Source organism: Lemur catta, chromosome 11, assembly GCF_020740605.2.
Source record: "Lemur catta isolate mLemCat1 chromosome 11, mLemCat1.pri, whole genome shotgun sequence".
Taxonomy (NCBI): Eukaryota; Metazoa; Chordata; class Mammalia; order Primates; family Lemuridae; genus Lemur; species Lemur catta.
In genome coordinates, this window is record NC_059138.1 from 91566492 (window position 1) to 91579723 (window position 13232).

Consider the following 13232-nt stretch of genomic DNA (forward strand, 5'->3'; position numbering starts at 1 on the left):
TGTTTTTTATCATAAAAGTGTTCAAGATTCTGTTAAATTTTGACAAATGATGTAATATATTAGCAAGTTTTGAATGATAAACCAATCTTGCACTCCTGGGATAAATCTCACTTGATCATGATATATAATTCTTTTTTTATAAATGTTATTGGATTTGTTTGCTAGTATTTTGTTGAGCTTTTGGTGTTCACACTCATAAGAGATATTGGTCTGTAGTGGTCCTGCCCCGTTTTTCTTTTTCTTGTAATATTCTTGTCTGGTTTTGATATCATGGTAATACTGGCCTCATAGAATGAGCTCAAGGTGTTCCTCTTCTTCTATTTTCTGGATATTTTGTGAAAGTTGGTATTATTTCTTAAAACATTTGGTAGAATTCACCAATGAAGCTATCTAGGATGTCTTGTTTTTGTAAGGTCAGTAGTAATGTCCCCTCTTTCATTTCTGATAGGAGTCACTCGAATCTTCTCTCTTTAGTTCTTGGTCAATCAAAGTAAATATCTGTCAATTTCATTTATGTTTTTCATAGCCATATTTTAAATGGCATTCCAAAATTCCATACTCAGCTTTAGTTTCATTGATTTTTCTCTATCATTTTTACATTCTTGATTTTAATAATTCCTACTCTAATCTTATTTCTTTCTTTCATGCTTAGCTTGCTTTTTTTTTCAGTCTCTTAAGGTATAAGGTTAGATTATGGTTTCCTGATCTTTCTTATCTTTTAATGTAGGCATTACTGCTATAAATGTCCCTCTAAGCACTGCTTTAGCTGCATACCATAAGCTTTCAAATGTTAAACCTTCATTTCCATTCATCACCAAGTATTTTATAAATTAACTTGTGGTTGCTTCTGCCTACCCACACCCAGCTGGTAAGATTAACTGATTGCTCTATTTTTTCAACAATACTGTGAGCATAAATTGCTTTGCATATGAATCTAATCAAATGCAGGCTCCTTTGAAGGCTTCATTCCCAAAGGCAGTGTTTCAGATTTGTTCTGGTTGCAGGAGGGCTTCTCTCAGCGATCTCCTGGGTTCTCTGGCAAACTAGACAGCCTATAGGTTAGACTGTATTTTCAATGAATCTATCAATCTCCTCCCAATTACCTTTCATCGTGATTTCCACTGTTATTAAGAGAATGCTTATGCATGAACTTCTCCATAATCTGTTGCAAATGAAATCAGTTCCTTTGGAAATAGATTAGGAGCTATATGTTTTAAGGCTTACTTCTCCAAAGCAAAATATATGGGCCACATATCTGGAGTTGGGAATGGAAACAATGTTATGCTTCTGTCTGAGTGACACCCCCACTTTAGGAGCTGAGCACTCATTGGAGAGAGAGAGCAGTAGACTCAGACTTTCTCAATTTGCTTCTCCCAGTGTGGAAACCCCACACCATGATCTGGAGCAAGGACAATGGGGACCCCGATATTCTCAGCAATGCTGCACCTACTATAGAGTCTCTGACTCGTGAGGTAGAGCTGGTTAGGAGAAGGGGGCCATTACATCTTAGCTATACTTATAGGCAACTTAGCCTCAGCAACAGGTAGCTGAGTCCAGAATGAGAAACACTGACATCATGCCCCTCCTGGGAAAATGGCCCAGTGACTGGGAGCTACGGGAAAGAGAGCCCTGTTTTCTCGGAAGAACCAGTCTGGAGTTTTCATCTTCCTGAGCTGGGACATGGTGGGGAGGGAGTAGATCTAGTTTCAAATGCCATAGATTTTTACTGTTCTTACAGTTTTTTGAATAACTACTTTTTTCCCACTTGCTGTATGTAGAAAGACCATTTTTGGAGGCTTTAAATGGTTGCTTTTTAATAATTGTCACAGGTTTTCTTGGGGAATGGATCTGCAGAGCTTCTCACACAGTACTGCTGGAAGTCTGGCTGAACTCTTTCAAAAACATCTGTTTATATCCACTTCATGCTGGTTTTGTACCTACATCTAAAGTGACTGTGACCATAAAATGAAAAATCTGGGTCCATTATTTTTGAGGCCATTTATAATATCTAGTTTCCTAATGGCCCCTGCTTTCTTCTCATTATTATAAACATTTATAGTATTAATTTTATTGTTTGCAAAGGCATGTTTGAGTGATTAAATGACATTACATAAGCACAAGCACCAGTCTTTTAATAAGAAATTTAGGAAATAATTCCAATGCTATTGTTTGCAGAGAAAGTGAGGAGTCAGTTGTCTCCAGTATACACAGCCACTCCCTATAATGTGGAAAAGCTGATCCCAATTAGTATTTTCTTTGTTATATGTCATTGGAAAGAACCTAAATTCTGTAAATTAATTTAAAGAAGTTTATTCTGAGCCAAATGTGTGTGACCATGGCCTAGAGAGCCACACCCAAGAAGCCTTGAGCAAGTGGTCTCTCAGTGGTTGGGTTACAGTTTGGTTTTATATATTTCAGAGAGACAGGAATTACATGTAAAGTCATAAATCAAAACATGGAAGGCATACATTGATTTGGCTCAAAATGATAGGACATCTTGAAGTGGGGGATTATGGGTTATAGGTGGGTTTAAAGATTATTTGATTTTTAATCCGTTAAAGAAATGAAGCTTTGTCTAAAGGCCTGGAGTGTTTTAAGTCAAGATAAAGAAGTCTGTTAATCAGAGACAAGCCACTGGACATATACCTGTCATGTACTGAGACTCAAGCGATCTGTTCAGTAAATTGATTACCTGCAGGTGCAGTTTAACCTTTGCCTTATGTGGCCTTTAGCTTTATGATTTTGTATCTTATTGTTACAAAGAATAACTCCAGAAGGGACAGGGCATAATTAGTCATGTCTGACCTCCCTTCTCATCATGGCCACCAACTCAGCTTTAAGGTTTTTTTGGGGGGATCTGCTTGGCCAAGAGGGGGTTCCTTCAGCTGTCTGGGGGCTTAAGATTTTATTTTAGTTCACATATAGCTCATCTAGTTTTTACTTAGTGTTTGGAGGGATCCAGAGTAATATTTAAAATTTTCACCATCTGGTTGATTCATTTTCATAACTCATCTATCACTCGGGTTTTTCCTGCCCTTGGGAAATTTAGGTAAATGTGCCTGATTTCACTCCACTGAGGGTCCTGTGAGTTCCTGGTGAGTTACGTGGTCTCTGTGCCCTGCCGTGTCTTTGAGCCTGCAGGGTCCCGCCTACGTATGCTTTCCCTGGTCTGAGGAGCCAGTGACACACCCCTTTTTACTGTTCACCGCCCCCTGCCCCCTGCACCCAAATGCACTTGTCTGAAGTATTCTGTAAATTTAGGAATTTTCTCATGCTTTTGAATGTGGGGGTGAAGTGGGGAGTAATCGGGGAGCTCTGGGATTTCTGTGCTCCCCACCCACCCTGCCTCCCCAGCTGTTTTCTCTCCCGGCTCTGTTCTCCTTGTGGCGGATGTGTGATCCTTACCCTGGGATCCAGCTGAAAAGTTCTGGCCACATATTGGCCCTGGGACTTTTACCCAGAGTCTGGCTTATCAAAGCCTTTTCTCAACAATAGGAGAGTTGTTTCTCCTTAAAGCAATTGCTCTCTGCTAAGACAATTATGGATTTTGCTTATTGTTACTTTAATTAATCAAAGGCTATGTTACGTGGGGTCTGATTGGAGTTCAGGGGGTTATTTGGGAAACCTCTGAAACTGAACTTAAAAGAGGTTTAATCAGATCCTCCGAAGGGACTGTGTCCCTACGGAAGCTTAAACCGACAGCAGAACAGAACAAAGTATATTTGCCTGTGAGCCTGCAGCAGAACCCTCCTTCCCCTAGGGAGACGTTTTACAAAGCTTCCGTTTGTGCGCAGGTGGTGACTGATCGGGGTGCTGGCTTCGAGGCTTTTTTATGCTGGTGTTTTCCTCCTCAGGTCTCACCCGCAAAGTGCTGGGGGCTTCTCTGTGGGCAGCACCCATCAGGCAGGAAAGCATGTTACCCTGGCTTCTTCCGTGGGGTGTTTTCTTAATTATGTTCATAGGCTCAGAGAAAAAACCAGGAAGAGAGTGACTACGTTAGCTTTCTTTGCCTCTTGTGGTAACTGGTCTCGGAACAGCTTGGTGGCTGATGAGGATGTCTGATGAGGACTTGATTCAGCTTGCTAGAAACATTTTCTTTCCTGAAGACACCTCTCCTCTGGTACTTTTGTCAACTACAATGGGTAGACCCTGAAACCACAGAAATGCTCTCATCTTTGATAATCAGGGTTTGATTGCTTGAAGAAAATGAGCTGGCCAGGCGCCGTGGCTCACGCCTGTAATCCTAGCACTCTGGGAGGCTGGAGTGGGAGGATTGCTTCAGGTCAGGAGTTTGAGACCATCCTGAGCAAGAGTAAAACCCAATCTCTACTAAAAATTAAAAAAAAAGAAAAATCAGCAGGGCATGGTGGTGCATGCCGGTAGTCCCAGCTACTTGGGAGGCTGAGGCAGGAGGATCACTTGAGCCCAGGAGTGGAATGGAGGTTGCAGTGAGCTATGATGACATTGCTGCACTCTAGACAGGGTGACAGAGTGCGACTTTGTCTCAAAAAAAAAAAAAAAAAGAGAGGGGAAAAAAAAAAGACAAAGAAAAAAGAAAAAGAAAATGTGCCACCTCATAGCATTTTCACTTTAGGGGCTGTGCGTGGATTTCTGAAGAGTAAAATAAAACCAAGTGAGAGATTTTCATTCTTGTCTGTTTCCCAGGTAGCTTATGAGGCTTTCTACTACATCGAATGTCTGCCGATTGAAACCATTTCATAGCATCTTACTGACCCTTACTTTACACAGGAGGAATAACACACATTTATAAGCTATTGTTATGCTCCTATTAATGAGAAAAATCACACCTGCAACTTATTTCAACAATAAAGACATTTTAGGGATTCCTTTGTGCCCCAAGCAAAAGTTGTCTATTGTTACTCAAGTGGAAATCATGGTGTCAGGATTTCAACTTCATGAATAATTGTTACATTTATTTTCTAACTTTCTTTTTCTCTCTCTCTTTTTTTTTTTTTTTGAGACAAGTTCTCACTCTGTCACCCAGTGATGTGATCATAGCTCACTGCAACCTCTAACTCTTGAGTTCAAGTGATCCTCCTGCCTCAGCCTCCCGAGTAGATGGGACTACAGGCATGCACCACCACACCTGACTAATTTTTTTTTCACTTTTTATAGAGACAAAGTCTTGTTATGTTGCTGAGGCTGGTCTCACACTTCTAGCCTCAAGCCATCCTCCAACCTGGGCCTCCCAAAATGCTGGAATTACAGGCATGAGCCACCATGCCCAGCCCAAAGACAAAAAGAAACACTTACTTGGTCAAGACGGAGAAATACAGAAAATCATTCTTGCAATATTGTCAGCTTTAAAAAGTATCTTTTGTTTATCTAGATTCTAAAGTATTTTTGAAGTGAAGAAATCATTTTTAGAGACCCTAAAAAATGCAGTAGGCCACATAAGTGGCTGAGCCATATAGCTGTCACCTCACCACCCTAAAAGAAAATAGTCTGTCTTGCTAGTCTGGAGTGAAATGATGCAGTGCTGGTGCTGAGACCATGCATTTTTCTGTCCTGCTCACTTGGCTATTACTCCATGCTTTAAAATGATCCCTTTTGATAACTCCAAAGAAGAAAGGAAAGCAATAGAAATGGTACATTTTTCTGTTCATTTAAGAAAGAAATATTGTGCCCATTACACCAAAGCCTGCAAGGAGTTTGATCCATTGATTACTTCATCAAATATGAACTGGGCATCTGTGGGATGTTAGGGTCAGTGGCAGAAAAGCCTGTGGGTCGCATCCTCTAGGAGGTCTCCTGTGACAGCTGATGGCATGGAAGGAGGCCCCACACCCAGAGGAGGGCCTTGCATCACTGAGCACTAACTAAGTACTGAATGAAAGTAGGAAAGGAGGCGTGGTGTGGGTGGCATGAGGGGTACCCTTAGATGATGAGTTGGAGAGGAAGGCATTAGTGACATCATGGACAGCCTTGTGGATAGAGCTGATGACTTTGATTTTGAGTCCAAGTCCTTCAGTCCTGATGCTGCATGGCCTCCTGAGCTCTGAGACGTTCTGTTGGACGTTCCTGGAGGCAACGCTGACCCGAGCTCTTTATTCTGGATCTGTGGCTGGCAGAGTTATTTAAGAAAGTGACGCCTCCAGCCACAGAGAGGAATCTTTATGGAGAAATGTGCTGACACGGTTCAGGCCTATTTTTATAGTGAAGCTGTGTCATCCACGTGTATGACCTTGTCTTTAAACCCGGAAGCTTACTGAGGCTCTTTTCAAAGAGGATTTCTTCCCCAGGAGGAATGCGGTGCCAGCTGCCAAACACTGTTCGTTTGTTTTTAATCTGTTATTTGTCAAAGGTTGTCTTTATGTTACCGTATACCTTAGATCTACAATCCTGACAGCCACTCTGATTTGCATATGCCATGATTAGAAAGTTCTCCTAATCACACTTACCAGAACTGAAATAATGAAGGTACTTGGGACCGAGACAGGTGTTTGTGGAGTAAACCCCAGCTGGTCCCAAATCTGCTGGATAATACGCTGAGTGACAAAGAAAAAATGTCCTGGGCTCTTTGGGCCTCAAAGTTTTTCATTTTGTGAAGAGGAAATGCTGTCTGGTCTAATCAGTATACAGGTTGCTGTAAGGATGAAGTGAACATATTTATGCGCAAGTGTTGACACAAAGAGTGCAGGAGCACTAACGGTGACGTGAGATCCTAGGGCGTCACAGTCATGCCTGCCTCCATTGCCTTGCAGTGTGTGACCGGAATGAGTTCCCTAACCTGTGTGAGCTGCCGCTTCACTGCTGTAAAAGAAAGACAACATCCTGCAGGGATTAAAAGGGATAACGTGCCAGGTGCCTCACTCACAGAGGCTGCAGGACAGAGCTCGGGCCCTCAGTCCTCTCTCTCATGTTTCCTCTCCCTCCAGCAGGCACGATGAGGACATTCCTAACACAGAGATGCCAGCTACGCATCAGGTGCTCACATAAATGCTTGCTTCCCACCTGTCATCCGCTGCCCTTCCTCAGTGCCACCCTCCCCTCCTCTTCGTGCATCCCAAGGACAAGGGATTACTATGCAGTTACTGAGGATGGGTTGCCGAGATTTGGCATATTGCAGAGGGGCCAACTCATGAGGAGTGGGGTGTGGTGTGCTGAGGCAGGAAGGTTGGCATTGGAGACCGATGTGGTCTGAGGCCGTGGGGGCCCCTATCCCACAGCTGGTGCGGTGACACGTGTGTTTGATGAGAGCTTTGTGTGTGACCACAGGAGGCCTGGTCGCTCTCTGCTCTCTCTGCGCTCACCCTGTGAGATGGGGAAGGTCATTTTCAGAGTCATCTCATGGTCTGGTACTTGTGGGGAAGGCTGTGTGTGTGTGAATAGATTCCATGTGGAGCAGATGATAGAAATAAGTGAGCATGTATATATTTACATATAAACACCTAATACAGATATTACACAGCTTAAGTATTTTATTATTTTCTGAAGCCCAAGATTAGCTTCTATACTAAGAAGAATTTTATGCATATAATTCTTAGAGGCAATATGACAAAAGGTTTCTAAATAAATAATTTTGCAATCAGAAACTGAAATGCAGTTGTAGAGTATGGGACATTAATGAACATGTTCCCTTTATTACCTTAGAAACCTGTATTTTTTCTCTTTACATATAAAAGTGGTATGTAGTCATTATCTTAGGATTCAGAAGCATATAAAGAAAAACAAAACAACAGTCATACTGTTATTCCTCTTGTCTAGATACAATCTAGAATTTTATTTGAGTCTGATTTTGTAAAAATATGTAGATATACTTACATAGTTGACATCATACTGAGTCTATAATTCCTCTTTTATATTTTGCATTTAATATTAATATTATGTAATAGGCATTTTTCTCACCATTACGTCTTCTTTGTAGAGATACTTTAATAGTTGAGGCTGAAATAAACATATTTGTCATAAATCTTTAACTTTTAATTTTTGGAGAAGATTATAAGTAGAGTCTACAGCACAGGAATGCAAAGCTTCATAGCTCTTGGTATAACCTGACAAGTGATTTTTCAGAAATGTCCCTTTAGGAGTATTATCAGCTCTCTCCTGTGCTCTGGAAGTGTCGGCTTTTAAAATACATGTGTGTGTGTGTTTGTTATTCCTCTAGCACATTACTCGTGCTTCTATTTTAGCATTTATTACATATATTACAATTAATGTTTGTGGTACCAAAATGGTGTATAGCAAAAAGTTGTAGAATATTTCTTATGAGCACCTACACCTGCAGATATTGCTGTTTATTACTCTCTGTGTAATCATTGATTATGTAAATGATGTGTATGTGGTGTATTATCTAGAAATGTTAGATCAATGAGTGAGTATATAAATAAATGACTCCTTGCTATTTTGAAACCTTTTATTCCATAGAAGTATGGGAATCAAATAAATCCCTCAGGGAATTTAGATGCTTGGCATAAATGTGTAGGTTACAGGCAGAAACAAGAAGGTAAAGCTAATCACTTGCATCATAAGGAATGTAATAATCTACAAAGATTCTCTTAATTGTTGAAGGTGCCATGCCTTTATAATTTTATGTCCAGAAGTCTTATTAACTGTTCTAGAGAGATTCTCAGTAATTTACCATCTATTTCAGGAATATTTTCTCTTAAGTTTGTTTTGGTTTTTGCTTTTTAAGAGTTATCTAATTTTATTTTTGTGTAATTCAGATTCTCCATAGTAAAGCTAAAAGTGTTTTATTTCAAATGACACTTAATTTTCAAAGAATTTTAAATATTAATATGCATATATGCTTGTAGAGAATTTATTAGACAATTGACAATTAGACAATTGAAATTTAGCATGAATTTTTCAACATTCATTAGCAAAATATGCCCACAGGGCTGCGGCTTCTGCCCGGAGGGAAAGTGGGGGCTGACGTGCCGTGCGCAAGGACGGCAGCCGCTTCTCCTCCCCCGGCCCTGCCCCCCGAGTCGCACGGTCGCACCATCGCACGTCGCACGTCGCCACCGTCGCACGTCTATGTCGTGTTCCGGCTCGTGTTCCAGTCATTGCATCTGCTTCCATCTAAGTTCCCCAAATAAACTGTGGACTTTTTCACCCTAAATAGAGCATTCTTCCATTTGATCATATACTGCCCCCAACCTAAATTTCACTATTTACTTATCTCCTTACTTACGCAGTGCCAGAAATTGTTCCTGGTGATTTAGAAGAATTAATTCATTTATTCCTCTAGCAACCTTACCAGGCAGCCACCATTATTAGCCTCATTTTCTAGATGAGGCAACTGAGGTTAGAAAATTTACCTGATTTTGCAGAGTCACGCTAGTACCTGGAGGAGCTGGAGTCGAAGCCAGGCTGCCGGGACCCAGCGTCAGTAGTGCAAACTAATCATGTCATGTCTTCAGAATCGTTCGTCACCGTGAGGCCATAAACAGTCTCCATCCACAAACATCTCCCCCCCGCCACGCCCCCAGGACACAACCATGTGCCCGGACACAGCGGAGAGCTCTCCCCGGAGTAGTTACACAGCTCCAGTGACACAGCTCTTCACCTTGGGGAGCCCCGTCAACTAGTCAACTATCTGGGCCTCAAGCCTTTCCTCGCGTGACGTGCTGCAGTGCACACCTGCTCTGGAGGGTGTGGGGAAAGCAGAGCGGGGTGGTCCATGTTAATCCGCAGCGCAGCCTCTGACAGATGCTGCTGAGAAGAGGAGGAATGGCCACTGAGTACCTTGTACTAACTCAATCTGTTGGCCTCTAAAAATTCTTAGAGATAGCTAAATAGAGGTGCATCTCCGAATGCTTTCCATATATTTTATCAATGTCCTCAACAACCTCTCGGCCATATGTAGGTTAGAAATCATTGACTCAAAATGACAGGAGGCTGCTGGGTCCCTGCACAGACCTGGTGGGGGAAGGCCAGCTGACACCCTGAAATCAACGCAGGAGGCGGGGAAACATAACCCTGGCGTGAGGAGCTCTGGGGGGGTCACAAGGGTGATCCATGCAACTGAAACAAGGTCACATAATCATGGGCCTCTGACTTCATCAGACTTGAAACAATGATTCAACCATACATATAGTAGAGGTCAACCTTAGGTGGGAAAACTTTCCTTAAGGGTAACACATTTTCCCCCAGCAATGTTTCGTAAGTGAGGTATTGTAAGATTGTTTTGTGAGTATTGTAAATGAGTTCTGTAAATGATTGTATTGTATTGTGAGGTACTGTAAGATTGCAAGACTTTGAACATGCCATTTGTTGTTTCATTCATTCATTAAGCTAAGTATTTATTAGTGCTAGGTACTTGGTACTAGGTGCTAGGTGCTGTGCTAAGTACTTGGAATATGTACATCAGTGAGCAAAATACATAAAAACTGTAATCATCATGGTATATTCATGTATTGTTTTTATTGAACAGATCTTTATTGAGATGCTATCATGTGCCCACCACCGTGCTGGGTACCTGTGATAAGGCAGTAGAATAATACACATAGTTTTTGGAAGTTCCCTACATTTTTTGAGGTTTGTCTTTGAGAATACCTTAGAATATGAGTATAACCACCTGCATTGTCCTTTGAACTCACTACCATCTGTAGCTCTGTAATATCGTTAGGAACAGTGCCTCTTAGGCTGGCGACTTCCCTTGCAGTCAAGGGCCTGCTCACCCAGGCTGGGTTGAAGTACAATTGGGAGAATTCTTTTACATAACAAACAAACGAGTGCCTGGTTAAATTAATTATGCATTCTCTTTCATTTCCCAGCCACATGTTAATCACTGCAGACCTTGAAGCAATAAAGCAGTAATGCTTCTCAGGGTTAGTTTCCAGCCCAGCTTCTGACCTCAGCTAATTTAGTTACTCTCACAGTTTACAGTTTCACCTTCTCTCTTTTATCAACTAGATGTTGATTCTAGGACTTGCTGACTGTTATTGTTTTAAGATAAATCAGTGTGTCAATATACATAGAATGACAGCAAACTGCATAATTCACTTACAATTAATATCTGCATATTATATTTTTGAGAATCTAAAATATCTCAAAAATTTAGAATAGTTACATCCTTTTCCTGCCTCTGTATAAAAAATCTTAAAATTTCCACATCTTAGGTAATATAATGGTAACCATTTTTTATTTTATTTAACTCTCAGGTTTGGTGATGGTTATACAATCAAAGTTTGGCTCTGCAAGGAAATCAATCAACATAGCACTATTTCTGACTGCCTGAAGCTCCATTTCCCAGGAATCCAGTTTAAGGTAGTATTAATATTCTGCACTGCTTCTTTGTTTTCAGCTAAAAAAAACTTGTAAATGTACCTACCCTTTTTTCTGTTTTTATTCTATCCTGCTGTGAAATACTGCCTGTTGTCTTGGGGTCATTGCAAACCACAGGCCAGGCTTCCCTACTCAAAATAGCACAGAGGGCTGATGCCGTCTGACCACTCTGAAGAATGCCCAGCTTGCAGGGTTACTTGTTGGATTGCCCAGAGGAGCCTGTGATTACACGTCATTCCTCTTGTCTGGGGGCTCACTTCCATTGCATAGCTCATCTAACTTGGGATGGAAGATTGTAAAAGTTAATTTCTAACATATATTAATATTTGCTGCGGGGTTTATAGACTTGGTGTTTTCATTTAGAAGAAGATCCCTGTTCTTAGGATTAAAATCCCCTTCAGACTTGACGTGATCAAGTGTGGTCCCTGAACCAGCCCCATCTTCATCACCTGGGACCTGTTAGACATGCAGTATCTCAGGCCCCAACCTACTCAATTTGAATCTGTATTTTAACATGGTGACCAGGTAACTCCTATGCATATTAAAGATGGAAAAGCACTGTCTAAAATTCTTTTGGATAACTGTATGATGGTAGTTTATCATAAATTTTAACAGGTTGGAGCCCATAAAGTAGCTATTCCCTACTTATTTCAACAACAACCATTGAGAGAAATCCTACCATGGAAGAACCATGCTGTGTAAGACACTATCAGTCATGATCAAGTACCACTCTGAACAAACCTATAAATAGATATCATTTCCTCCATTGGCACACATTAAAATAAACATCAGAATGGCTAAATATCTTATCAAGAGTTGCTAAGATAATGGTGAGGACATCTGAGAGCCAAGCCCAAGTCCCACTGTGAAGTTCAGGGCACCTCCATCACCTTTGTTAGGCCACATTAACTGCCTACATCGTGAGTATCTGTAGGAGGTCTTCCCCATGCTCATGGAAAGGTGGGGGCATACCAGGGCGCAGAACAGCAACACAACTCAGGTGAATGCCATTTATCAAAGATGCCTTATGGTAAGTTTTCATCCATAAGCATTCATTGGAGACTCACGAAATTAACCTGCAGCCCTAGCTGGTGTTTACATGTGTGGGTTGAGAAAACATACCTGAGTGTATCAGCCAATTAAACATAGCATGAGATCAATTTTGTTTAATGATTGCTAATCATGTGATACTTGTTATTTTTTTTATTTTTTGGTTTTTAGGGACAGCATCTTAATTTACTGGAATATCATGTGCCAAAAAGATGGGGATGCTTAGCTGACTTGTTCAAAGTTCTGGAGAACAATAAGACCTTCTTGAATATCAAGCATTACTCCATTAACCAAACCACTTTGGAACAGGTATAGTACCTTGAATGATGCAGCAGGTTGCATTTTGGTCTGCGTATCAGGCCTAATCCAGCCAATTTTTAAACTAGCCAGATTGCTTCTTCAGCTCACCATTTCATTTAATTAATCTTATTCAACTTTACAAAATTCTGATAAGAATGGTGAGTGTTAGGAGATTTGTTTATCGTAAGCCCTTCACTCAAGATACATCTTCAACAGGACTTTAATTTGTTCATAATTACATTGGGCATTCAGGAAGTGAAATTCTGTCCCAGTAATCTTCCCTTATCCACTTTACTCAGCCCCCAAAAGGCTTGGGGGCTCCACTGTAATCAAATAATAACTAACTTCGGGGGAAATCATAAGGACTTGATCTACTCAGAGTACCAGAAACATAAAAATACATCACAACTTCTTTCTAAAACCATGTGTAAGGTACTGAGAACTTCCAGGTGATTTATCAATTGTCCAGAAATATTTATCATTTCTGGAGTTGTATCCTCAATGGATTTACGCATTTATGGTGATTTAGGAGGGGTGATATGAATTAATGATTTCTGACCTTTAATACAAGTTGGGCAGTGTTTAGAGAGGATATTTCTCCCTTTGTAATAGTTGAGGCAGAAGGTTGA

General features: G+C 40.9%; 1 protein-coding gene across 3 annotated transcripts in view; it reads left to right on the forward strand.

Moving 5' to 3' along the window:
- The window catches only part of LOC123647677 (ATP-binding cassette sub-family A member 13-like), a 399770-nt gene that overhangs the window by 384755 nt on the left and 1783 nt on the right, over positions 1 to 13232 (forward strand). For all 3 annotated transcript variants that reach the window (XM_045565332.1, XM_045565334.1, XM_045565333.1), the window contains 2 exons: positions 11130 to 11235; positions 12475 to 12612. In XM_045565332.1, the coding sequence (XP_045421288.1) occupies positions 11130 to 11235; positions 12475 to 12612 (244 nt within the window). The remainder of the gene's footprint in view (positions 1 to 11129; positions 11236 to 12474; positions 12613 to 13232) is intronic.